General features: G+C 39.6%; 1 protein-coding gene across 1 annotated transcript in view; it reads left to right on the forward strand.

Annotated features, from left to right (window-relative positions):
* Positions 1 to 27,243, forward strand: part of HMBOX1 (homeobox containing 1) — a 68,001-nt gene extending 40,758 nt beyond the window's left edge. The window contains exons 6-10 of the mRNA XM_010002189.1: positions 18,688 to 18,770; positions 20,919 to 21,014; positions 23,318 to 23,409; positions 23,608 to 23,709; positions 26,850 to 27,243. Coding sequence (XP_010000491.1) covers positions 18,688 to 18,770; positions 20,919 to 21,014; positions 23,318 to 23,409; positions 23,608 to 23,709; positions 26,850 to 26,987 — 511 coding nt within the window. The 3' untranslated portion in view covers positions 26,988 to 27,243. The remainder of the gene's footprint in view (positions 1 to 18,687; positions 18,771 to 20,918; positions 21,015 to 23,317; positions 23,410 to 23,607; positions 23,710 to 26,849) is intronic.
* Positions 27,244 to 27,636: the final 393 nt, after the last annotated feature.

The following is a 27,636-nucleotide window of genomic DNA, read 5'->3' on the forward strand; positions in this document are numbered from 1 at the left end:
AAGAAAATGCAGCCTCTAAAAGTCGATGTGTCAAACCAGCTAAGAGCACTTCAAGGAAAGAATCTAAATTTTATTGCAGAAATTAAAGAGATTTGATTTGAGGAGCAGGCTCTCCAACTGAAAATACTCAGCACCAGTCAGGATTTGCCCATTAGCTGAATGAGAATGGTGAGGGTTTAAGAGTGCCACAGCTTGATGGGATTGGCAGTTAAACCAGGGACAACAATGTTCAAGATCCCCTTCCCCTCCCACCCAGGTAGGGAAGGAGACAGAGAATGAAGGAGAGAGACTTTCTGGATTGAAAACTCAATTTGGCAGCTTTAATTAGATACTGATGATAAAAGAAAAGATATACAATGATATACAAATATGTACAACAATGTGCAAAACCCTATTAACTCCCCCCACCCTCACCAACTGCCACAGCATCTCCTGAGCTGTGAGCAGTTCTGAAATGTCCCAGACCCTGCCAGAGAGTGGGGCAGAGCAAACAGGAGCTGAGGGGAGAGTTATGAGGGTCAGGAATGCATGAGCCCAGGGATCAGTGGTGATGGAGAAACGGAGTCTTCCCCAGATGCTGAACATGGATGGAAGAGAAGGGAAGAAGCAGCAGGAAGGGGCTTGACTTCTGTGATCCCTGATCTTATACCAACCTTATGTAGATACATGGGATGGAATACTTTGGTCAATTGTGCTGTCTGTCTAGTCCACTCCTCCCTGTGTGAGGGCATCAGATATGATTCTTCTGCTCCCTTAGCAGCTGAGGCCCCAGATTCAACAAGTAGGGCAGTGACCTTGGCTTCTCAGCAGTAACATAAACATTTCAGAGTTATCAGTTCAGTACCTGGAAAACTTGCTGCTAGTTAAAAAAGACTTCTCTAAATGAAAAAAAAATAAATCAGTAAAAATAAAATTGGCTTCCTTCTAGCTTAAAGCAGGACAAAGGGCTAGTTTTGGTTGTTTGTTGTTTTTTTTTAAAAAAAGGAGAACAAAAACACCAATGTAATACTCATTATATTGGGGCCAACCTGATAAAATTAAGATTATATTTAAGGCCAGCACATACACTTAAGTGGTTAATGTACATAAGTGTGTCTATATGGGGTATGTGTATTAAAGAAGCTAATTGGTTTATACTGGATTTTCAGAATGCTGCTTGTGGTTTCTGTAATTCAATTTTCCAGTCTTTACTGCTTTTTTGGAGATTCTCCCAGGGTAGTTTATTAGTTGCTAGGCTTAGATTTCAGACAATAGATTCAGGTCCCTTTCTCTCTTTCTCTTATGTTGTTTTTTGGGTGTTTGGTTTTTTTTATTTTTATTTTTTTTAAATATCTCTCTGACTATTTATGTTCTGAAGGTTAAGAGTAGCAATAGTTCCAGAAAGTAAAGTTCTATATTTAACTGCAGACTAGGTGTGGTTCAGACAACTGCAGTGCAAGCTCCCTCTTGCTGCTGTGCTAGTGATACCAACCTTGACCTGTTCTCTTCTTGAGCCTCCTGCTCATGAAATATGCTGAGTTTTGTGTGTGGTGATGTTGTCGTGTGGCTTATTCTCCTTTGGGAACAGAGCTGAGACTACAGTAGTCCTTTCTGTGAAAACCTGAGGTGAAACTTGAAAGTCTGTTCCTGGTTCAGTTTTGTGTTCTTCTTCCTTATGTCTTGTCCCAAAGATTATTTTTTTTCCTTCTCTCCACTTCTTTTCAACCCCTCTCATTAGAACTATGAAATTGAAAATTCCCTTATGGTTTTCTCTTTTATAATGAAGCTGTGCTGTCTTTTTTCTTTTTTCTTTTTCTTTTTTTTTTTTTTTTTTTTTTTTTTTTGAGTGATGGGTGCTTCTCCTCTAATCTTATGTTGGAATTGAGATTTATCTCCTTTTTTAGGCAAAAATATATACCCATGTTTAAGGCACTTTTGTTGAGAGCCATTAAAAACTGGGGAGAGGGAGATGAGTGTTGTGTTTTAAGTATAGGCTTTATCCGAAGATTAAAATACATGTAAATTCTGCTCTAAGCAAAATGAATACTACATCAGTTGAAAGTATTCCAGTTTGTCTAGGGAGCAGGGACTTTGATTTTTGGTTGAGGATTATTTGGTTTGATTTTAAAGGTCTGTTTGTGGGGTTTTTTAGCACTTGTCTGTGCTCTTGAAGCATCCCTTTGTAAAGATGTATTTAAATTAAATAAGTTAATTTAAATTTAAATTAAATTAAAGATGATACCTATTGTCCCCGTTTCATAGATGGCAAAAAGGGGTCAGATGTTTCACTTGGCGTTGTGATCTGATGCAACTTTATTCATAAGAGAAGTGGGTTTAGATTTCCCAAGATAGTGAGGGTATAGTTTCATGATATAGCTGAGCTGAATTAACAGTTTGTCACCATCTCATCCTTAGGTGTTACCCTGTCTCATTCCCCTTTTCAATTCCTCCTCCTCAGTTTCCCTATTCCTGCCACCCTGCATTGTGCCAGTTATGTTTCTTGTCTGATGGAAATACCAGCCAATTCAGCTTGGTTCAAAAAAATGAAATCCTTTTCATTTCCCTCTGCATTCTACTGAGTTGGTTCAGCTTGCTGTGCAATGAAGATGTTCCGGAGCTGACTCAGGGCAAGTGACAGAAGAGCACAGGGAAGGGGAAGTTGAACAAAAAGGTGCACAAATTTTCCATGGTGCTTTTTGATCTGCTTGGGCTTTTTTGTTCTGATTTTGTTTGGTTTGAGTTGGATGAGTTCCTGGTTTGGTTAAAAGCATGGTCATGCTGACAGTTGTGTTGGCATCATGGAAGAGGTGTCCCTTGGTTCTTGGCAGGGAGCAGCAATGTGTTATCTTGGTTTCACTGCCAAACTGGACTCGTTTGTCCAGGTTCTATTCTTGTTCCTCCTTTAAGGTGGACCCAAACTGGCAAGGAAAGCCTTTTCCAAACCAAAGGCAGTCCCTTTTGCATTTCTATCAGCTGCATACTTACACTGTAGAATGTTGAGCATTGTCTGCCCCCCTGAAGGAAGCACCTTCGGCAGTGGCCCCAGTGGGCCAGGCTGGGCCGGTGGAGCCCTGTACATGGTTCTGGGTCTGAGCAGTATCAGTCCTGACGTGCAGTATTAGAAATTCTTCCGAATGTGAAAGCGCTATTACTGCAGCTCTCCTGAGCGCTGGGGCTTCCACGGCTTCCCTGGGGAAAATGAGAGCTCTATTAGCTCCTGAAATTCAGTTAGGAAATTTTCTTAGTTAATTTCATCCCATTACTCTTAGTTATGTCTTCTAGCAGAACCTTAATACCAGCCCCATAGGGGATCTAAGTTTCCTGTGCAAAGCTTTGGAGGAGATTTAAGTTTTGGATTCATTGCGTTTCTCCCTTTTCAAGCTGACAACAGAGCAGGAAGTAATGTCTTTTGACCTCTTCCATTAGGCTTGTACATTGTTAGAAACAGAACATCAGTTTCTCATCAATGTAACGATGTCCACTGGATGGATCGGGAATGCTGCTCATTGTCCTCAGCTTTGTCTCGAAGGCTGCTAGGAGGTGAGGAGAGCTGAGAGATATGCTCTGCTGTCCCTGTGACCCTCAAATGTCATTGGACCTTCTGGTGACTTTTCGTTCTCAACTGTAAAATATTTATTACGTGTTTGGGAGCCTAAGCCAAACCAAAGAAAGGATGAGCAAGATGCTTAAAAGCCTTAACTTTTGGGTTACTGAGGAAGATTTGTGCTGGGCATTAAGAAAAACCTTATAACTTTGAAAGTGGTTGAGCACGAAACAGTTATCTACAGCAATTATGGAACATTTATCAGGAGCAAATTAGCTAAAATCTGTCAGAATGGTTCTGATATATCAAGTGACAACTTTATATTATTTTCCAGCTCTTTCTATTCTATCATAACGTGTTTGTTAGTCAGCAACTTGCTGTGGGAAGTCCAACTTCATTAAGTCCTTTGAGATGTAGGAAGGGAGTAGTTTTTAGGATCTTTGCTGTTCATGCTTCTGAAGTGCTTTGAGATCTGTGAGTGCAGGCACTTTGCAGAGGCATTTAGAGAAGTTCACTTTACAGTTTAGACACAGGCAAGATCTTTTTATTGTCTGAAAGTTCAAGCGGTTTGGCTGAGGGTCATTGCTGTATGTCTTCATAAAATGCAAGAGCAAGCATTTTATGCTTGCTACACAGTGTTTTTCTTATTTTGTATTAAATCAAGCTATGTTCCCTCTTAGACATGCATAATATGCAGGCTTCCTATTCTAATCAGCTGTAAGCAAATCCCAGTTGTTTGGCAGATTGCATGCAGTAAAATATAATGCCAGGATGTCTGCTCAAAGTGCTTGCCAGACTGGTCTCTTGAAGGATCCAGCACCTAATGAGTTATTTTTCTTTTTCAGGGAGCTCAGGTGCTTTTTGTATCTTTGCGTTATCTCTCTCTCTCTCTTTTTTCTTTTTTTTTTTTTTTAATAATAAAAAAGGAATCTGTGGGAGGGGCAGCTTCTTGCAGCAGACTCCAGATAAAATTTTTGTACCTGCCAAGGTCAAAATAACTGAAATCAACATTTGTAAAAGAAACCTTGTCAATCTGACCTTCCACAGCACTGTCTGGTGCAATAAACCCACATTTTAAGAATAGGAATAATTTTCTAGTCCAGATACCCTTCTGTATTTCTCCAGGACCAGTTGAGACTCTGTTTCCCTGCTCAGTAAGGTAAGAAGCAGGATCTCATCCTCAGTTACAGTCTTCTCATAGCAGCAAAGCAATTGTCATACATGTGGGTTTGGAAGTATTTTTAAGTGCCCAGATGCTTTCAGTGAAGATGCAGAAAGGCATCTCTGTTGCTTACTATGGATGCTAATGTAATTTTTACTGGCTTCAGTAGCACCAGTGTGTGGGAGGATCTGTAAGACCTAATTTACCTCTTAACCTATGATTTGCTTTTAAGAGCATCTGCTGGCTCTTCCAAGGGTGGCCCAGCTCACAGCCCCCATACTTCAGAGTGTACCCCTGAGTGCTTCCATGTGCGACGTCCAGCTGTCCCTGCAATGATACCGTGTCACCATCCTCAGCATGTAAAGCTGCTGGGGAAGTGCGCAGGCGGAGAAGGAATAGAGACAACCTCTTTTTGACCTGTCTTCCTACTAGGAAAACATGAGTGTGACATGGCAGATCTGAAGAGCACCATGAACTGCTTAGTATCTGCCTAGGTCAGCCTTGTTCAAGAGCAGCTGTTTTGTCCTTGGGTGCCCTTTCCAGTTCCATCTTTTATCCCTGGCACAAGGGCTGACTTTCTGATGTGTGTCAGTAACGCACCAGCACTGTGAAGTTCTGGTGTGTGACTGAAGCTTCATGGTTTGTCAATAAGTGGTGATGGTGATGATGGTGTTTGTAATTCTTTCTACCTGTCCTCTCCAGCCTGGGACTAGTTCATACATGGATAGCAATTATATGGCTGTGGACCAAAGTTTTTATCTACTACCCTAGTTGTTTTGTTGTTCTTTTTTAATCCTGCTATTTGCAGCTGTGAGCCTTCTTATTATTCACACAAATATGTAATTACTTCCAAATCCTGCTAAGGTCTTCAGGGTACTTCAAGAGAAGTAATTATGCCTCATTTCATTTTATGTGCTAAAATGTGTTTAAAAACTTGGAGGTCTCTTTTGCCTGGGTATCATGAGAAGGAATAAGAAAGAACATTGCATTTACCTTCCTGTGATCATTCTTTGTATATCCTACTATCAATGCCCTGCTTTTTTATCTTGTCTCTGAACTAAGTAGTCCTGCTATTATCTCCTTTCAGATGGCAAGACTTCTCTGGCCTCTAATAACATTCATTGTCACTCTTCTCTGGACCTTTTCTATTTCTACATTCAATTTTTAGTGACCCAGGGTGAGAAGGGACAGGAGCAGAACTGATTACCATATTGCCAGGGTGAATATTCCAGCTTATACAAGCAGCTGAATCTGATTCCTGTTGTTCTCTGACCTCCCTCCTAACATCTGTGTTTTGCTGATCACTTCTGTGTATTGATTGAGAATATGTTTTCTTCGAGTAGCCCAGAATGTGTCTCTTTCCTCAATAGTTACAACTTTTTAGAACATGTCATATATTGAGGAGTTTGAATTTGTTCTTTTCTGTGTAAATTACCCTGCTTTATGCAAAGATAGCAAATGTAGTTCAGTCATGGGACTGTTTACAAATGTTTGAAATTCACAGCAGTTACCTGCTTTATTTGTATCCAGTATAAATAATTGACTTTCCAGAACCTTATTTGATGTAACTGTTAAGATTGATCATTTTAGGTCACAACTTTTCTGAGATGAAGGCTTTTATTCTGTATATACACAGAGCCTAGTGCACTGGGCTCTTTACAGTCATGTTGAGACCTCTCCTGGCTTAAGCTAGGATGAAGACAATTTTATTTTCACTGTCTTTTTTTTCGTCATTGAGCTCTTTTTTAGCTAGCAGCAAGTTTTCCAGGTACTGAACTGATAACTCTGAAATGTTTATGTTACTGCTGAGAAGCCAAGGTCACTGCCCTACTTGTTGAATCTGGGGCCTCAGCTGCTAAGGGAGCAGAAGAATCATATCTGATGCCCTCACACAGGGAGGAGTGGACTAGACAGACAGCACAATTGACCAAAGTATTCCATCCCATGTATCTACATAAGGTTGGTATAAGATCAGGGATCACAGAAGTCAAGCCCCTTCCTGCTGCTTCTTCCCTTCTCTTCCATCCATGTTCAGCATCTGGGGAAGACTCCGTTTCTCCATCACCACTGATCCCTGGGCTCATGCATTCCTGACCCTCATAACTCTCCCCTCAGCTCCTGTTTGCTCTGCCCCACTCTCTGGCAGGGTCTGGGACATTTCAGAACTGCTCACAGCTCAGGAGATGCTGTGGCAGTTGGTGAGGGTGGGGGGAGCTAATAGGGTTTTGCACATTGTTGTACATATTTGTATATCATTGTATATCTTTTCTTTTATCATCAGTATCTAATTAAAGCTGCCAAATTGAGTTTTCAATCCAGAAAGTCTCTCTCCTTCATTCTCTGTCTCCTTCCCTACCTGGGTGGGAGGAGAAGGGGATCTTGAATGTTGTTGTCCCTGGTTTAATTGCTGATCCTGAGTCCAACAATGACAAGACCTCTAGATGCTGCTTACTGTAAGGACAGTGTAAAAAAGTATAAGTCTAGTGCTGTGAGTTATCTCTCTGTGAGCTTTCTTCTATACCAACACTAGACTTTCTGTAATCCTTCATGGTATTCTTCTTCCTGTGTCTGTGTGCAGAACTGAATAGTAATAAAGAGCTCATATTAATCATAGAATGCCAGGTTGGAAGGGACATCAAGAGTCATCTGGTCCAGCTTTTCTAAGTAGAAACATGGTTAGATGAGATGACCCAGCACCTTGTCAAGCTGAGTCTTAGAAGTGTCCAGTGCTGAGGAATCCACCATTTCCCCAGGGAGATCATTCAAATATCCAATGTATTATTACATATTAATAGCTACATCATTTTCTTACCAATTAACATGATTTCAGAAGGTAGGGGAAGTCATTAAATACTTGTCACAGTAATAGTTAACTGGACCCTGGGATGTTCAGTCTACATTTTGTGTAGCTGTTTTATAATGACTGTCACTGTAGGTTGTCTGGAACAAAATTTCTTCATCACATTAGAACCCATGTGATGTGTCTCTGGATGTTCTCTAGTGCTGGAATGTAACATCTATGTTCTGCTCTCTCTGTGTCTGTACTGAAGGAGCTTGGGACAGTGCTGGGGAGTGTACTTGGTATTTGTGAGCAGGCTCCTGGGAAGATTAGCAGATTAGGCAGTGCCAAATGGCTCCCTGGGCAATGACAAGCACAAGAGACCATAAAGCTGTGATCATTCATTTCCCTTTTGGCTCTTTTTCAGACTCTTTAAAATCCTGAGAAAGAACTAGACAGACCTGACCTGCCAAGGAGTGTTGTTCCTGGTCCAAATTCAGCTAAAAGGGATAGTCAACACTCATAGTGAGATTTACCTGACCTGTATGTAATACTATCCATGGAATAAACTCACTTAAGTGAATTACAAAATTAACTTCTTGAATGATCTGGAAAGCATTTGGAAGGAATCAGTAATCAGGTTGGCACCTTGTCACCTCTTGCTTTGATGCAGTCAGCTATTGGCATAAAGTATATGTGAGCACCATCTAGCTCAAAACACCGTTGGATTTGCTCATTTCTGGTTTCTAGAAGGTTGTAGAGCGTTCCTGCCGACTCTCATTGCAGCTAGTCTCTGAGCAGAGTCCAAACCTACCTCAGTGAAAGGAAATTCTCTGCCATCTAGTAACAGATGTGAGGTCTACATACAAGTAATAAACAGAGTAATTACAAGAAGTAAGGGAGCAAAATTCCTAGGAAAAACTCTTTAAGTATGTTGCATCATGTATTTATGGGCTCTTGGTCAGACTGTGGAGCACTTCCAACAGACTAAAAATAATGCTTTATCAGAGAACCATATGGGCTTTATCCACAAAAGTCACTGCCACATCCTATATCACATCCTGGATATTTTTATTTTATTTTTTTTTTATGTCCAGGATAGCACAGTTGACCCTTTTTTCTTTGAGTCTCCTTTGGAATATGCATAAGTTTTAATTTGTTTTGAATTCTATGCTGTTTGTGAGGAACTGTGTTGACAGAATAGAAAACATGGATGTGTTCCGAAGGGCTTTTTAAATATAATTTCCTTAAATTAAAGAATAAGAAAGTAGCGTACATAAGTACAAAATATATATGAAAAAGTCATCTGATTTGTTGCTTATTGTATACATAGATTGGTGCTCTTTAGTTTCTAAATGCTCCTTGATATTCTCTGAATCACAGAAGCATTGGCCTGAGACTTCCAGTTTCATATCCAGGTTCTCTATTTTAGTTAACCTTTCTTATGTCCTTTTCAGAAGCTGATTAAATTCGCTATCATAGAAGCAGGTATAGCCAAGGGTACAAGAACCCACTAGGAGATGGCTACCCAGCAGGGTCTTACTGTTTCAGTGGCTAGATATCTACATTTGTTGCATTGTGTGTTAATCATACTACAGTGACTTAACAGACAACAATCTTTCTATTACTTCCAGTTTTGTGTATGTGAGGTGGTGTTGTTGGTTTTGTTCCCGAAGTGCATAACCTTGCATACTGCAGTTAAATTTCTTTTTAGTTCTTGCCCATAGGTTTGTCTGTGGTACTTCTGTGGTACTTTTTATAGTACTTCAGTTCCCTGTATTGACATGGCTTCTGATTTTGTCATCAGCAGATTTCGTTTCCATGTTCAGACATTGTGTCAAGATCATCTTGTGGTTTTCATTCTTAAGACACCCCAGATACGGTACTTGAGGAATATCACTGATTCCAAGTCATTCTTTTAAATTTTCAGCCCAGTTCTTAGTTATGTTTCCTTTCTACCCTATCTTCTAATAAATTTTCCAAAATTATGAGTAATTTCCTAATTGTGATTGTACCAAATGCATTACTGAAGTCTAAAAAGAATAAGGATTAATTTTTTTGGACACAGGACATTAAGTCAACAACTCCTCAGTTTCTTTTAGATGATTACTACCAGTACTATTTTAGTCATGCTTCCTGAAGAGATGAGACATCCCCAGGGAACTTGGCTCTTCTGTGGTGGAGTAGCAATGACATTTAAGAGGAAGCACTTGGCTCATGACTGGGAGCACAAATGTAGGAGTAAGGAGCTGTGGATTCATGTCATAGTGCTGTGGCTGGTTTCTTGTGTCGTATCTCTTAACTTTGCTTTGCTTTTACCTGTGAAGATCTTCTAATGATACTAAAGAATGAGATTTAAGAACGCACTTTCAGAATACTTTTAAGGGGTTTATGATCTGGTTATAGAAAGTGCTCTTGAAATACAAAGCATGATGGGTGTTTTTTAATGAAGTAATTTGTTTGGGTCCTTGGAACTTATTATTTCCAAGGTAACTATCCGCAGAATCATGGGAATTGGAAGGGACCTCTAGACATCATCTAGTCCAACCCCTTGCTTAAGCAGGATCCCCTAAGGCACATTACTTAGGAAAATAAAAACTTGCAGATCTTTGAGGGAAAATGCTAGTGATTTTGTTGGAAGTTGTCAGCTCATCCTAAGCTTTATTACAAATCTCAGGTTTAGCATTTTTCCTCTCCTGGAGATTTAGGACAAAGTGAAACTTCAAGTTTTATAACCAGAAGGACTATACAGTTTTGAAAAACCTGACCTTAGAAAGGCTGAACTAATAACAACTCGAGGGACCTTGCTGCTTACACTTGACATTCTGCACATACATTTTTCTGTTATACAGTGCTGAACTTCCCTTGAAGACATAATTTTGAGGCCAGGATAGGCTATTCTTCTAAAAATACCTTACTCTAGATGAGCAGAAAACTGAGTTCTGACTCAGTATTTTAGTTTTTTCTTTAAGAGAGCAGAGAATAATGTTTTGAGTTGAGCAATGTAAAATCCAAATCATACATTTTTCTATTTATTTGTGTTGTCATATAAAGCCCTGGAATCCTCTGTTCTCTTTCAAGTAGTATCCCTGATTACCACAATGTTGATTATAATACATCTCCCTGGAAAGCTGAGTCATCAGGCCAAAAAAAAGCCCTTACAGGTGGGTGAGCTCTTGATTTCTGCAAGGTCTCAGCACTTTTTGGAGACCTAGATAGTTCTTAAATACCTCTTCTCCTGCACAAAGTTTAAAAATGTAGATGAGATGTTTGTTTGACAGTTGTTTTCATAAAGATCTTGTTCATCAATTGGTTAAGACCAGAGGATTTAATGCATGTAAATGTCCCTGTAGTGTGTAGGTCTAAATTTAAATATTGCAAGTAAATAAAGAACAAGTGATATTATTATTCATGCTTAGATGCCTTGTTAGGAAGAGCTTTGAAGGTGCTGTATGATCGCACCAACCTGTTGTTGAAATATTACAAACAATTCTCACTTTATCATATTGTGATGTTTTAGTTACTTGCTAGTTTAAAAAAAAAAACTCCTTTTATTTTTTTTTCCCTTTTATTTTGTGAACAGTTAACTGTGTTAGTTTCGGGGACCTGCAACACCATTAATCTTCAGGGCAGTCATAAATATTTAGCCATTGTCTGCTGTCAGTGTCTTCAAGGTGCCTTGAACAGAAAGTACCTGTGTGTTTCAAAATGCTAAAAACTCCAAACCTTTCTACTCAGAAGAGAGCTATTGTGTAATTTCAAGCATACTCTTATCACCAAATCCAATTACAAGGAAGAGTAAATCGCCACCTCCGATGTCTTAACTATTCTTGTTTTAATTGTTAATTATCTCAACAGTAGGGTGCTGTAGATTAGGAGGCAGAGATTATCTTTTGCAGTTATGAGGCTTTCAGAGCTTTTTTCAATTAATTCTGTTTTTAAACAAATTTTAGGATAATTTTAATAGCTTGATAGGATTGTGTTGGTGCTTGAAACAGCTGTCAAAATACTTAGAAAATTATTTTTTAAAAATGAGAAACTTGATGATGTTGTAGCAGCTTTGAAGGTCATACAGTTTTATGCACTCCAGTGAAAGGTGTATTTCTGGTGGTTTAATCTACATTGCAGAGCAGATTCCTGCTAAGAAATATCAGTAAAATGTCTGTCTCGGCATTTAGGCTCTGATTTGTAAAACTAGAATAGTCAGCTCTATTGTATGAGTTTTTTACATGTGTACTGAAATGGCTATGCAATTTATGTACACAGGTGTGTTCTGACAAATAAAGTAATTACAATTTATGAATGTCAGGGGCTCTAAGCCATCTAGTCCTGTGGTGATGATCTCTCCAGGCTTGCACTTTCCATGAAAAGAAGTTCAAGAATGAAATGACTTTTAAGGTGAGACTTAAAAATTGTTTTCTCCCTGGACAGAGAGTATGGAATTACCCTGGGTTTCAAAGCTTAAGCTAGGAATGAGATACGGGTTTGTAAAGAATGAGGACTTTTACAGTTTGACTCCAAAGCTTATTTAAGTTATGGAAGATTCTGCATTGGATAAAATCCCAGATTTTTATGTTGGGACTGGGTATCTCTGTAGGTCAAAGACATGATGTGGGCATAATGCCAGAATTGCTGAGAAACCTCTGGCCAGTGCTGTAGAAAAAGTTCAAGCTAGAGTCTTACGGTGGTTTCTTCAGTCCTTAAAATCCGTAGACCTATGAGAGCCCCTAGCTAAATAAATGATAGTACTGTAGGGGAACCAGCTGAGAGCTGCAGCAATTATATTCATCAGTGTTTTTTTGGGATTGGGATTTTTATTTTTTAAATTTGTCTTTTGCCTGGATGAAAGGTACAGTTGAGCTGATGCTGTAGGAATGTCTAGATTCAAATTAATCTGCTTACATTCAGAGAGCTGTAGTTGTCTCATCCTTGGCTGATATCAAGTGCAGAAGTGTCTCACCAGATGTTCCCTGTAGCAACTAACTGTTGGTTAGGTTTTTCAGGTTTGGAGGGGAAGAGAAAGCGTTGTCTTCAGTGTAATTCTCAGCTTCCATCAGAGTTTATCTGTGAAGAGGTTATATTTGAGCTTTAATTTTGCTGTCTAGAATAGAAATTGCTTTCCTATGTATTATGGGGTGAACTGTTTAGTTGATATGCATGCTCTCATTGTAGAATCTGTAGAAATATCAGTAGATAAAATGGGTGGTGTCATCTGTTGACCTCACTGAAAATGGCATTAGTGATATTCTTGGCCAGTATTTACTGGGAAATAAACTAGTCATTACACTTTCCGATGAGATTATGCTTTGAATGTCACTTTTCTGACAGTCTGTCTCATGCTGCACAGAGATGAGATCTCAGGCACAGATGACAGACTAACTTCAGAAATATTTCCATTGATTTGACAGCCTGAATAAGAGTTCAGTTAAAAGCCACAAAGACTAAACCAATGACCTCTTGCTACAGGGTGATACCACTTTGATAAATACACTAATGAGAGATAAAGGAGGTAACTATATTTGAGTGTTTTATGTAAGTTGTCAGTGGAAAGCAGAGGTACCATTCGAAGGGAAACTAGATAGGGAGCTGAAATTACAGGCAATCTTATCAAAGACAAAAGAGCAGCTTGCACTCTCATGTATTTTGAGACACTAGAGGATCTGGCAGAAAGATCAGTCCCTGGGACTAGCAAGATCTTCTGTTCATCTGCAGGGTTCAGATGGGAGCTAGGGAAAATAGGCAGTTCTTTTTTTTTTTTTCATATGTCTCTGGGCCAGTTGCCGAGCCCATCACTTGGCCTTTGCTTTTAGCATCGGTAAGAGGGGTGTGTGTGAGATGCCACTGAAAGAACTGGTCCCAGCTGCGTGTTTCTGCTGTCCCCTGCCCGCCTCCCTTGGCTGCACAACCACTGCTCTTGGCATGGGTGGAAAGCTGGACCAGAGAAGCAGCTGGGCAGAAAACCTTCCCATGGAAAAGCGAATGAAGAAGATAGGACCATTCCTTTCAGTGTGTGCTTAAGTTGTGTTAAGCTGTACTGCAGCCTGAGTCTCAGGGAAAATGATCTTTGCTGAAGCTGGTGGAGCCCTGGCAAAGGTGCTGGCATATTTCCCTCACAGGGGCTTCCCAGTCTGATACAAGTGGTAACCCAGAGACATAAACACAAAGTTAAGGGAGGGAGTGAACTTGCAGCACATCTGCTCTTCTTCAGTAAATACCCATCTGTGTATTCCTACCTCCTGTTAATTGCAAGGTAAATTATCCTTCTTTCCAGTGAGGTTGACCTGATGTACACATACCTGAATTACCTCACCTCAAGTGTGTGTAATTCTCTGTCAGGGCTGACCTGCAGTGAATTGTTAACCCGCAACGCTTTTGAGCCTCTCTCCTTTGAATCACTTCCACACTTAGAAGCTTTTACTGTTATGTCATGCTATAAACTAAGCCTTTGCCCAGCCCGGAGTATTCTGAGCAATGCTGGAGTTTCGTCTGTCTGTATCTGACATCCAACCCCATGAGAAAACACGGAACATGCCTGTCCTTCTGCTGCTCTGTCGCTTGGGTCGTTTAAAACACTTGCCTGGCAGCTGCAAAGCTGATACGGAGCAGCAAAACTTCCACTGTGGATTATCAGAAACACTACTGAGACATTGCTTAATGCATCTGATATCTAAGCCTGGATAACAGAAGCTGTACAGCCAAGCAAAAAAAAGATTGGCAGTTATTGCAGGAATTCAGATAGGGGCACCTTGCTAAAGAGGGGGGGAAATGCGTTTCCTTCCATTACAGAGCTTGAGGCTGAGATGGATTCTCTCTCCGTCATTGTCCTAATCACATTATCCCTGAAAGAAGGAGGATTTCTCTGAATCTGCAATTTTTCTAGACTTCAGTGTTATTGAAATGAAACCACTTCAAGGATATCTACATTCTTTACCATCATGTGGATTCTCATCTCATGTAAATTATTTGGCCACTTTTCATTTTAATCCTCCACTGTCATTTTCTACAAAAGAGATCATTTGGTTTCTTCATTGAAGGTATTCAGCTGACAGCTGCCCTTTGTCTAGGAAGCAGTGTGCCTTTGCAGGATTCACTTGTGCCTGCTCTTTTTTCTTTTTTCCTTTTAAGTTTCTATTGCTTTATATATTTTCATCTGTAGTTTTCAGGAACTTTTCCAGTCGTGAACAGGCCGTGGCTTGTAGCTGTGAAGAGAAATTCAGACACTCCGCGTTCTTTCCTTGTCCCTTCGCAAGGGTAAACCTTGCAGATAAGTAACAAAACTGAAGGCAGATTAATTACTTTCCTGCTTTCAAGAAGAACCATAATCAGAAAATTCAGTGTGATGACAATTTTCTAAAAAACCAAACCAGGCAATGATGAAGTATAGAATTTCTTGCCATGGGTTCTTGTCTTGAAAACTCGGTTATTCTTACCTACTTTTCAGAAATGTTGAGAGATTTTAAATGTGCTTTGTGTCATGGTATGTTACCTGCAAGTCCTCTTAGGACTTCAAAGTAAGTGATGGGATGAAACATTAAGATGTTAATAGAGTGTATATGTGTAGAATTTGGAGGCTGAGGATTAAAAATCAACTCTTGTGGCTGAGGCTGTATGGTTTTGATTACCTGTAGTTATGAGATCTTTTAAGATTGAATACTTCTGAGAATGAACTGATTTTTATCTGATAAAATCAGCTGATAGTCTCTATCAAAGATTAAAAGCACAATATGGTGATGGAGAAGAATATTATGAGGAGAACTTGAGGAGAAAGTCCAAGTTTGGGAAGCATGAGTTGAGGGTTGGACAAGTTCATAGGCAGCTTGAGTGTATGGGAGAAGGAAGAGGCACATAATTAATATGGATAAGGAATAAGCCAGCAGGTAGAAGGAGAGGCAGGTACTAAAATTACTGTGCAAACTGTATTTAATTACTTAGTTTCCTCCCAGCTCCCCGCTAGTAGAACTGGCTTAACTTAGTGATCTCCATGAAAAAGTCTCATTTGCCAGGAGAACTGCCTGAATCACAGAATGACAGAATCCTAGAGGTTGGAAGGAACCTCGAAAGATCATCTAGTCCAACCCCCCTGCCAGAGCAGGGTCACCTAGAGTACATCACACAGGAATGCATCCAGGTGGGTTTTGAATGTCTCCAGTGAAGGAAACTCCACAACCTCCATGGTCAGCCTGTCCCAGGGCTCTGTCACTCTCACAGTAAAAAAAAAATTTCGGATATTCACCTTGAACCTCCTATGCTCCAATTTGCACCCATTGCCCCTTGTCCTATCACTGGTCATCACTGAGAGAAGTCTAACTCCATCAAAAAACCCAGACATGTTTGGATTTTTTTTGTAAAACAAGGATTCAGAAGGTAAAGGGTTTCAGATTTTGAAGTGGGAATCACTTCTCTTGTGGAAACTCTGACATGTATGTTAAAAGATAAGAAGTTTGGGTTAGAATTTAAAGAAAATGTCAGAATGATGAAAAATATGTTTTAATCCAATTTAAGAAAAATATAGCTTATTCAGCTATAAAATGTGTTAAAAATTAGTGTTTCAGCAGCCAGCTTTTTCTAAATCACAGAAATGATTGAACTACACAAAGAAACTTTCTCATTTGCCGGAAGAGATATAACATTCATTGTCCAGTTCTGAATTAGCTCCATCATGGGGAGGTTTCCTATTATCGCTGAGAATTGTAAACTTGAGCCCAAGTTTTGTTACTATTAGAACACGTGAGCTTTTTTGTTGGAGCCAGCAAAAGTGGCAATCAGTAGCTTGCTGAAGGGATGGTGTTCAGTTACATGGCAAGAGAAGCGTCACTAGTGGCTCTTGTGTTGTCTTTTCTTTATTAATTGGTGTCTCAGTTTCTCACATCAACATAAGACTGGGCAGTTCAAGTATAAACCAGTTCTTAATTTTAAATCTTCCGTCATTTTTTCCATAAAGGTAGGCATTGTCGAGCAGTTTTGTGATCACAGATGATCTAGATCCAGAAAATAGCATGACATCAGGGTTTCACCTTCTAGTTTTAGTACATCACTGTGTAGATCTGTCAGGTTAGTATTTGTACACATAGTTATGGCCTTGATTTGTGATTAGGACTCTGGGTCATGTGATATATCCACGTAAATAATAGTACAGCAGATTCCAGCTGTGGTATCTTGATGTTCCTTTGTGTCATGGCACTTAAAAGAGGAAGTAGTTCTTGGCTCTGGACAAAGTGTGGAGATCTCTATTTTGTAGGTGGGAATGCTCAGATGCTGTTGTGAGGCAGTTGGGACTGGGATCCTGAGCTTCTGCTTCTATCACTAAGTACTGGGAAAAAACATTTTCTGGTCTATTTTCCAATTAAAAAAAAAAAATCTTTGTACAGAACATGACCCCTTTGAACAGAAGTTTGTAATCTAAGATAGATACTGATATCACTTCAAAGGCTATAATGATGAAACAGTTGTTACATCTGGAAAAGGTAAGAATATACTTTTTAAAATGTTATGCCCAGAGACTGGACATATTGCAGGAAGGGGTGGGGGGGTTAAAAATAAACCCTCTTGCTGATAATTCAGAGAGCTCTCTTGCTGGTACTAGTGGAGTGCCAGCCTCCCAGAAAGTCAGTGTAACCATGTTTCCCCCTTTTCAGATCTAATAGCAAAATCTCAGCTGTTTTTTCAGAGTAGGATCCAGCCTGGTGGGAGTTGCAGTTATGGTCAGTCTCTCCAGATTTACTTTGTAAGAGCAATACAGAAGTCTGGGGAAGAAGTAGTGGATGTTTGTGTGTAAATGTGATTGCTTCCAAAGCCCAAATTGGTAGTAGAGATGTAGTCTGCCCTTCCTTTAGTGACGATGGAGCTAGAGCTACTTCTGTGGTTTCTTTTGCTCTCAGCTAGCAAATCAAGTGGAAGTACATTAAGAGTGCAACTAGCTGTGCTAATGTGTGATTTTTCTTAGTCAACGAGTAGCAACTTTGCAATATGGTGTAGCTGCAACTGTAAATAACACTGGGAGCAATGGGATGAAGAAGTGGTACCTAAAATTCAAATTGAATGTTCAAAATTTGTATTTACAGTGAATTGAAATAAACTGAAAGTGAAATTGTGAGATCTGCATTAGTACCATTTATACAAAAGAAGGTTGGACAGAAGCAGTTGCTATATGGAACAGAATCCAGGTTTCCACAGAAAGTAACTGTGCTGGAGCCGATCTACTAGAGTTGAAATATGACCATGGAAAATAATAATTGTCTAAATTATTTACAATTAAAGCACATAACTTACTTTCAAATACACAGCAGCTGTTCAGCTGCTGACCCTGCTGCTGATTGAAGTTGATCAAAGAATTCTTAGGATTATGTATTATTATCTACAGGAAAAAAAATTTCATAGTTCCTGCTTATGGCATTCTTATCAGACTTGGTTGAAGTAAATAGGACTCTGTTGGTTTTAGTGCAAATCTGATAAGCTCTATAAAATGTAAATAAGTTCATTAAAATTTGTAAAACACATTAAGTAAAAAGAAGTTTAACTTTTATAGGATGTTTACTGCATATTGAGTGCAATAAAATCACAATTATTAAGAAAAAATTATAAAAATATGTTATGTTTGATATGTTGTTCTGTGGAACTTTTAAAGTTTTTAAACTATGATTTTAAAAAAACCACTAGTCTGACTCTGGAAGTCTTACTGTGTCACTGTGTAATTTTGTCTGAACAATCTTCATACCATATGTGTCTAAAATCCACAGTATTTGTGTGTGTTTGTGCATAATATATATACAAGTATGTATGCATGTATATGTTAACCCAGGGATCAAAATAAATATTGAACAACTGCATTTGTAGGATGCTGCCTGACTTGGGGTCATGTCAGGAAAAAAAAAAAGATTAAGAAAAGGCAGAGGCATGGCCTGTGATGTCTTCTGACACGATGTGTCACTTGACAGTCTCAACTCTGATATTCATAGCATTGTCTGCTGTGTTGTATCTCCGAGTACAGTATTCTGAATGCTGAGATAATATTAATTTACCTGAGGCATTTGCACACTTTTATCCACTCTGTGGGAATATGACTGTGTGCTTATAACCTTATGCATATACTGGTTTACATAAAATTTGCCTCATCTATGTTATCTCTGTAAGAATGATACGCAAGCTACCAGCTGACATCTTCTAGTTTGGAACCTTCCTGCTCTGATTTCTGAAAAAACCTTTTCCTCCCCCCCTCCTTTGCAGTTACTTCAATGAGAATCAATATCCAGACGAGGCAAAGAGAGAAGAAATTGCAAACGCCTGTAATGCAGTTATACAAAAACCAGGTGAGGAGCTGATCATAGTGTCCTTTCCAAAGGCAACTGCAATTAGATTTCCACATCTCCTGCTAAATTCAGTAAATCTCATTTTATGGCTATTACTAACAAATGTGGTGCTCTCAACTAGTAGTGGGTTTCTTCTTGAGCATTCTGTAACTCTTATTGTTCAGAGCAGCCATACTTGGATGAACTTAGCAGTCAATGCAATTGTAAAGCCTAAATGAAACTTAAATTCCCACCATTTGGCATACAAAGTACAAATTGTGTTTCTGAACATTGCATTTATACAGCTTTGTAAATGGCATTGTGAAGAAAGTAAATGTCTGAAAGGTTTTCACTCTTTGAATTCAGTTATTTTGGAGTCAGTTATTTCAGAGTACTTATTCAAGTGGTCAGTAGTGATCTGAGAATTTTTATTACACTCCACAGAGGTGGGTTTTACTGGTTCCCTTTAACAGATGGAAAATTTTAAGTTCATAGACTGAGACTTGTCAGAGGTTAAATAGGTCTTCCTTGGAGGAGTAAGGAGCACAGTTTTCCTGTCTTTCCATTTTCTTTACAGCTTCTAGACAGGGGCCTGTTATTGCAGTCTCTGTATTAATAGAAGGCCTTGTATTTGGGACACCAGGTTGCACTTACCCTGATCCTGGAGAAATCATACTTGAGAGAGCAGCATGAATATTCAGTGTAGCAATAGTGGATGCACCTGCCTTTGCTTAGCTTCACTAACCAAACACTTACATAGTTTTTAGAACTTGTATTTCAGATATATTTAGATGAAATTTTTTTAGAACCAAAATAAAAAATCAATGCAAAAGAAAGCTCAAGTGCGACTTTCAAACTTTGTAACAGTAATGGTATAGCACAGAATCACAGAGCAATTCAGGCTGGAAGTGACCTGGAGGTCATCTGGTCAAGCAGGACCAGTTTAGAGTAGGTTGCTCGGGGCTTTGCCCTGTTCAGTTTTGAGTATCTCCAAAACTGGAGGTTTTCCCACCTCTGGGTCCCTGGTCCACAGTGTTGAGCACTCTGGTGGCAAAATAGTCAAAATTTCCCTTGTTGCGAATTTTGTGTGTTGCCTTTTGTCTTTTTGTTGTGGAATCAGAATGATCTAGTGGGGAGAGCACCAAAGAGCTTAGGATTTTCTTCCTGGCTGAGCTGCTGATTAGTTTAGCAACTTGGAACAGAATGCTTAAATGCTATGTCTCTGACTTGGTAAAATATTGTGAGCATTAGGAAACAGCATAGATTTCCAGATTTTTCTTTCTTTGACTTACCTCATCTCTTATTTAAATTTGCAGTTTGCCGCGATTACATTAATGTTTTGTATGCTGAATAAATAAACTGTGAGAAACAGTCTGAAGCAGGGAAGTCTCATCCTCATGTTGCCTGAAGAGGACTGAAAGTTTTATGTAGGGCCAAGGCCAGCTGAAGAGGTTTCCATGATGTCCCAGCAATGCTGAATCCCTCCAGGCATCCTTCTTATATGCTGGTGATCAGCAGAAGGGATTGTCTCCTATGGCTGGCTGGGATTTTATTTGCTGGTCTAAGTGTAAATTTGAGTGATCTGGTTTCCAGCATCTCCCAGTGCTCCCAAAAGTTTGTGAGTGTCCTGGCACAATTGGGGTGGTGTGATTCGTGCTGCAGGAGCACGGTAGCAGCTGATGGTGGAGAGGAAGGAAAGCAGATTACAGGAGGGACACAAAATCTCTTAATTCATTTTGCTGCTGAAGAAAACATGTCATTGAACTGTATCCTCGTGGCACATAGCAAGAGAGCTAGCCCAAGGGTGTGCGATTTGTGGCAGGGCTGTGAATCGAATTTGAGTTTTTTGAATCTCAGTTCTGTGCTTGAACTAGAAAAGCAGCCCTCTGTTCTCCCACGGCTCTGGATTTAGTTGATTGAAGCTGCAAAGAAAATTCCTGTATTTTGGGTTTTATAAAAAAGAAGAAAGGCTACTTTGTTTTTAGACAGAGATTTGGCATTTATTACTGGGCACAGTACTCTGACGTGAAATTCACTTTATTCTCAGTTATAACAACTTTTTACTTCTGCCTGTATTTCAGGACTTTATCACATGTAGGGGTCTTCTGCCTACCTCTGGAATCCAGCAAGTAACAATGCAGTATTTTTTCTTCCCTACTCCTTTAATAGGAAAAAAGTTATCGGATTTGGAGCGGGTTACCTCCCTTAAAGTGTACAATTGGTTTGCCAACAGAAGAAAGGAAATCAAGAGAAGAGCCAATATCGGTAATGTATCAGAGAGCCTGCTCTCCAGGTTTAGTATGTACACTTGCTCAGGAGAGATGGAAATTGTGTAAGATTATATTAATGAAAATATTAGAGGTTCTGACATCCTTATGAGAAATGTGGAGCAATTTTTAAAATTAGTCTCTTGCTGTTCCAGATTTTTTCTAAAATATAGGCAGGAATTTAATTTATGGAATTTCATCATCTGTGCAGGAAAAATGAGGCAGTTACAAAGTTTTACCGGAAGATCAGTTTTAAAAACCAAAGTGATAGTTTTGTTGGCTGAAGGAGAATCGTATTTCCCCATACTCAGGCCCCTTTGGGTATCCAAAATAAAATCTAAAATAAAACCTCTAAATATCTACATTGGAAGGAAGGGAAATTGAGGCGATTGGAAGTTCACAACCCTAGCATGCTGTTTAAATGACAAGTGACTGTGGTGAAGGCCTTTTATCAGGCTGTAAGTTTCCTTGTGTCTGTGATTCACTGAATAGTGCTTGTTCTTTCATCCAAAACCTGGGAGTGTCTTTCTTACTGCCATCCCTGAGACCCCACAGGGATCTAAACGTCTAGATGAGTTGTTCTGCATCTCAGATACAGGCACCAAGGACTCTGCAAGCCAACTTTTCATTCTGGTTACACCTGTGCTCCTTACTGCTTTCCAAGGGGTTGCACAGTGGCAAGTGGCTGGAACAAAGCAATATTTTTTCTTGATGACGAGGATAAAACAAAAGTCACTTCAGAGTTAGCACTACAGGTTCTTTGTAGCTGATTGTCAGGAAATTAGAAGTGATTCTGAACTTGTATGAAATAACCTTCTGATGTGAATGAACATAAGACATGTGAATGTGAAGATACTCAGATTAGCAGCTAGAATTCAGCAAACTTCTACAGTGCCTGCAAAACATTATCCACTTAATTAGATACTATGCAGATTTACATTCACAGTACACAAACACAGATCCATACCTGCCCCATTACCAGTATTGTTGCCAATATTACACCCTTTTGCTGATTGCTTCTTTTTGCCATATTTATAAATAAGACAAATTTATTTTTATGTCATTTAATATGTTACTGAAATTTAACCTAAATTTACTTTTTTAATGAAACCTATCTCTCAAGGGGTGAGGGGAAAAAAAACAAGTTAGTCCAAGGTGGGTGGAGCTACAGCCATATCTGTACTATATGGGGAGGAAGGTTGGAAAGAGATTAAAAAGAACCAAAGGGAGCTTTCGATGCATGGATCCTACTGGAAGATGAAGATACATGTGTTTTTAAATCCCTTAAGTGCTTAAAAAAATTTCTCCATTTATTTTCAGATGCTCCCTGCCCCCCTCAAATCCTGCCAATCCAAACTATGTGGGAAGATCTACAGGGAATGCCTTTGCCACTCCAGTGCATTAGAAATTAAGCTAATTTCTAATAGGACTGGCTAGAAAGCAAGGATACTTACCCACACACGTCTGTTAGTTGACAGGGAAAACAGTTAGTTCAGGCAAACCAGTATCTGTACGTGTGCTACCTTCCCAAGTACTGGAGAGAGAAGAGGAAGAGGCTAAGAACTAACTCTGTTCTTCCAGTAATTCTAACTTGCTGAAAAAAAAAAAAAAAGTTACTTTTAATTATTGTACTGCATCAGATAAATTAGGGTGCCCTTTTCTTTTTCCGAAGAAGTATGGGAGGATGGGTTTAATATGTTACTGAAATTTAACCTAAATTTACTTTTTTAATGAAACCTATCTCTCAAGGGGTGAGGGGAAAAAAAACAAGTTAGTCCAAGGTGGGTGGAGCTACAGCCATATCTGTACTATATGGGGAGGAAGGTTGGAAAGAGATTAAAAAGAACCAAAGGGAGCTTTCGATGCATGGATCCTACTGGAAGATGAAGATACATGTGTTTTTAAATCCCTTAAGTGCTTAAAAAAATTTCTCCATTTATTTTCAGATGCTCCCTGCCCCCCTCAAATCCTGCCAATCCAAACTATGTGGGAAGATCTACAGGGAATGCCTTTGCCACTCCAGTGCATTAGAAATTAAGCTAATTTCTAATAGGACTGGCTAGAAAGCAAGGATACTTACCCACACACGTCTGTTAGTTGACAGGGAAAACAGTTAGTTCAGGCAAACCAGTATCTGTACGTGTGCTACCTTCCCAAGTACTGGAGAGAGAAGAGGAAGAGGCTAAGAACTAACTCTGTTCTTCCAGTAATTCTAACTTGCTGAAAAAAAAAAAAAAAGTTACTTTTAATTATTGTACTGCATCAGATAAATTAGGGATCCATTTGCTTTTTTCGAAGAAGCAGCAATCCTGGAGAGCCATGGAATAGATGTACAGAGTCCAGGAGGTCATTCCAACAGTGACGACGTTGATGGCAATGACTACTCTGAGCAGGTAAGCATCATGGCTGAGCCATGTGGCCCAAAAAGTTCACTTGACATGCAAAGAGGCTGCTGTCACAAATCAGATGTCTCCTGGTTTTGTTTTGCTTTTCTGTAACTGTAATGGGGAAAAGTGGAAGAGCACAGTTCCCCTGTTTAAATGTGTTGAGCAAGCAGTATTCACCCACATGGATTTATTGTCATACAACAGGACACTTGGCAAGTACGCAATGGGGAGGAAGAGGGAAGATGTTCAGAGGGAGGCAGAGAAGCAGAGAAGGTAGAAGAAGACAGGAGGATCTGCTCCAAACAAGCAAGTTACACCATTCACGCCACACGCAATGTATGAAAAATGTTAGGAGAGTGTTAGCACAAACAGTGCACCATGCACAACTTGTGCTTTCCTTACCTCAGCACTGTTCTAGTTATTCACCGTCCAGAAATGATGTTCAGGTCTTTAACAGTTGCTCCCATATATCAGGCACTCACATGCTTCCCTGCAAAACCAGGCACAAGACCATGTGGCACATTCTCCATGATAGCCTGTGCTTCTGCAAGTTGCTTCTCTGGCACCCAGGCCAGTACAGCAGTAAGGCCCTGCCCAGGATATTTTATAATTCCTCTTGTCAATCTTGCCCAGCAAAATACTGAACACCCTCCTGTAAGGTGCTGAGCTCCCTCTGTGTCTGTGAGGAGTACCTTTCAGGACCATCTCAGGATCCATCCCTAAGACACTGACAGACAAAGGGTGAAGGGTGGGGGGGAAAGGATTTGATGCTTATTTGGCCCCGTTCCTATTCCATATTGTTCTGCAATGATGTGCCACTGTTTAGATTGTTTAGATATTATCTGTCTTTTTTCTTTTCTTCTTGCATTTTAACTCTTGCCTATTTTCTATTTTTCTTGGTTATTTTTAACCCTTGACAGCAACTTCTTTTTTAAATTCTCTAGCAAAAGAATACCCCTTCCCGCACTCTGAGCCCTCACCTACCCTAAAGTTGGTGACCCTTCCTTCACACACCTTCCTGACAGGTATTGCATCCCCTTCCCAATTTTTATTCAGGTGTTAGTGTTGGCCAACAGTGTGCTTGGCACCTGTGGACTCTTAACAGTTCACTGACTTTGTTCTGGTTTTAATATGAGCTGTGGTCTGTGCTACACCCAACAGTTGGAGTGGGCAGATTGTTTTTAATTGTCTCATTTGGGAGAAATAGGTAGGTCTCCCTTGCTAAAGGCAGCTGGTGAAGTGTCATAGCAAGTGAGTGTCCTGGAATGAGTCTCTTGCAGACTTGGCTGTGGCCCAGCACAACAGATATCTGGCAGAGGCATTCCCAGCCACTCTGTTTCTGATGGCTATTAAGGCCCTTTTTATAGGTCATCACAAGCAGATTTGGTGGAACCACCCTTGCTAGTTCTAGATGATGAGAGGCTGCTCTCTGACTTATAAAATATTTTGAAACTGCTGCCGAGCACAGATAATTCCTTGTCAGTCAGATACAGGACCAGAATACAGAGATGAAGCGTTACATAGACTCCCAAACTTATGTTTTTTTTGTATGTTATCCAAAGTATTTTTAAAAGATAAATATATTGGCTATTGAAATGAAAAGATCTTTGTTTAGAGTGCTTAAAAATTACATTTCTCAGTAATCTAGCTGGGTTCCTCCATGAGGTGTAATTAGGCATTAGCAGTGAAGCAGATTAAATGGTAAGCTCTCTTGATGACCACTTGATATCCTTACCTGTTAAAACCATAAATTTTGTTTTCCACAGCCACACTTAAACTCTAGTAAACTTTAAAACATAAAAGTTCATCTAAATACTAATGATGGGTCTAAAACTCCAGAAGTCAGGACCTCATATTTCTTATGGTGGTAATAATTGCTTAGAGGACCTGAGAGTGTGTGGACATCACAATATTTGCTTGACATTTATTGTGAATTGATGCATTCCTTTAAATAACTTCAGGGTTTTACCAAACCCTGTTTTTTCTGGTCCCTCTCAGCATTTGCCACCTGTCATCTTAATTTAAAAATATGCAATATACATTTTAAATTTCACAAGTCCATCACTTAAAGGCTGTTGGAAGACTGATAAATAAAATCTTGTTTCTGTAAGTATAATTATTTTTTTTTTTAAAGTGAGATCATGGTGTGGCAAGTATTAGTGCACCCTTTTAAAGAGGGGAAGACACTGTGATTTTGCGCAAAGTTCCAGAATCATTTATTTGATAGCTGGAATTACAGTTTGGATATTGCTGCTTTTCCTTCAAACTCTTGAAAACAAGGCGTTATTTCTGATGCAAACTGAGAAACATGCACAACTCACTATAAAATTTGTGCTGGAATTGTCAGACTTTCAGGTCTGCTAAAGACCATGGCTGTTACGCACCTGTAGAAGGCAGCCCCTGAAATTAATGCATAATTTTTCTTACCAGTCTAGGAAATTTTCAGAATCTTTTTTCCTGTACCTGTGTGGGCTCAGTGCTTTCACAGGATAGTGGCTCAGATCAAAGGTTAGTCTAGGTTTGTATCCTGTTTTTGAATGAGGTCAATAGTATTATTTAAGGAAAAAGTATTTTTAAAGAACAGGTCAATTATAGATTGATTGTATTATAGTAGCTTCCAGCTTCTCAAAGTCAGTCGTTTTGCGAGGCTTCCTGAGCCAGGCACTGTATCCACTTCCATTTTTCATATTCCTAGTAGACTTAATTTTCCCTGAACTTGTCTAACCCCCCCTTTTAAAAACTATTTTTACTTTTGTCTTATCTAAAAATCAGTGAGTCCTACAGCTGAACCATGATAAGTAAAGCTGTGCTTCCCGTTGCTGCTTTGGAATATATTGCCTCATGATTCCAGTGAGTGCCCTAGCTTATTAGATCACGAGAAGCCACAGACAACTGCTCTCTACTTACTAATTATTTGTAATAAACATTTACCATATCAACCATCAGCCATTTCTCTTCCAACCTGAGCCTATTTAGCCTCTCCTCATAAGGAAGCCGCCCCATGCCTCTCTTCCCCTGGGTTGCTGTTTTCTTTACCTTTTCTAGTTCTTTTGTGTCCTCTTCAAATGGGATGATTAGAACTGTATACAGGATTCAAAATGTAGGGATGGCATTAATTTGTGCAGTGGATAATGATTCCTGTCTTAGTTTGACTTCCTGACAAAACCTGTATATCACTTTTATCTTTAATATTTTCCTCAGAATATTCTCCTCTCTCCCTCAAATTGAAAATCGGGTATGCCAGTCCTTGCCCTGCCTACCTTTTGTCTGCACAGTGAGGGAAATCAGCCCTAAATCAATTCTGTACATTCCTTTCACTTTATAACCCTGCAACAAACTTGCAATGCTCTGCCCCTAAGTCCATTACTTTACACACTAGTTGTATCCACTAGTTTTCTACTCCCGGAGTAACAATGATTCTCTTTTTTTCCTTTCTGCATGCACAGGATGACAGCACTAGCCATAGTGACCATCAAGACCCCATCTCATTAGCTGTGGAAATGGCAGCAGTAAACCACACCATCTTGGCATTGGCCCGGCAAGGAGCCAACGAGATCAAGACAGAGGCTCTAGACGACGACTGATACAAAGAAAGGGGAGGGTCAAAGCAAGACGTAACTTAGTTTTAGACGTAGCACCTTAGCAGACTTTCCTCGGTCCTTAATATGTGTTCTTACAGTATAACTTTGCAGTTTCTTGTACGTCAGTTAGCTGTTAGGGTCTTGTTCTGTGAAGATGGCATGGTGCCCTCAGCCTTTGCATATACTCTCTCAGTATTAATTCCCAATAAATAATCAATCAACCAACCAACCTCCCTCTCCCAGCCCCAGTGGCTAGAAAAATCTTGCTGCTCTGTCTTAGCATTCAAAGTGCTTCCAGGTATTTTAGACAGCCCTCAATTACAAGTCTTAGGCTACACTTAAAATCTTGGATACCCTTAGAGATCGTGTTAAAAAGGTAGTCTGTACGCTTTTCCTTCTCTGAGACTGAAAGGATGCAAGCTGAGGTAGTGGCACAGGGCCGATGGACATCAGATCGGGAGTATCAACAGAGAGTAAAAAGAACACTAGAAACCCCACTTCAGCATGGGAATAAATTATTTCCAGCTGCAATAAGCCGTGCCTCACTGGTCATACAGTGACTTGATATACTTTTGGGTGCTGTGCTGAGAATGTCCATTGGAAACACGTTCACACATTTTGGTTGATGTTCACATATTCAACACAGACATCC

This window comes from Chaetura pelagica, unplaced genomic scaffold (genome assembly GCF_000747805.2).
Source record: "Chaetura pelagica isolate M959 unplaced genomic scaffold, ChaPel_1.0 scaffold107, whole genome shotgun sequence".
Taxonomy (NCBI): Eukaryota; Metazoa; Chordata; class Aves; order Apodiformes; family Apodidae; genus Chaetura; species Chaetura pelagica.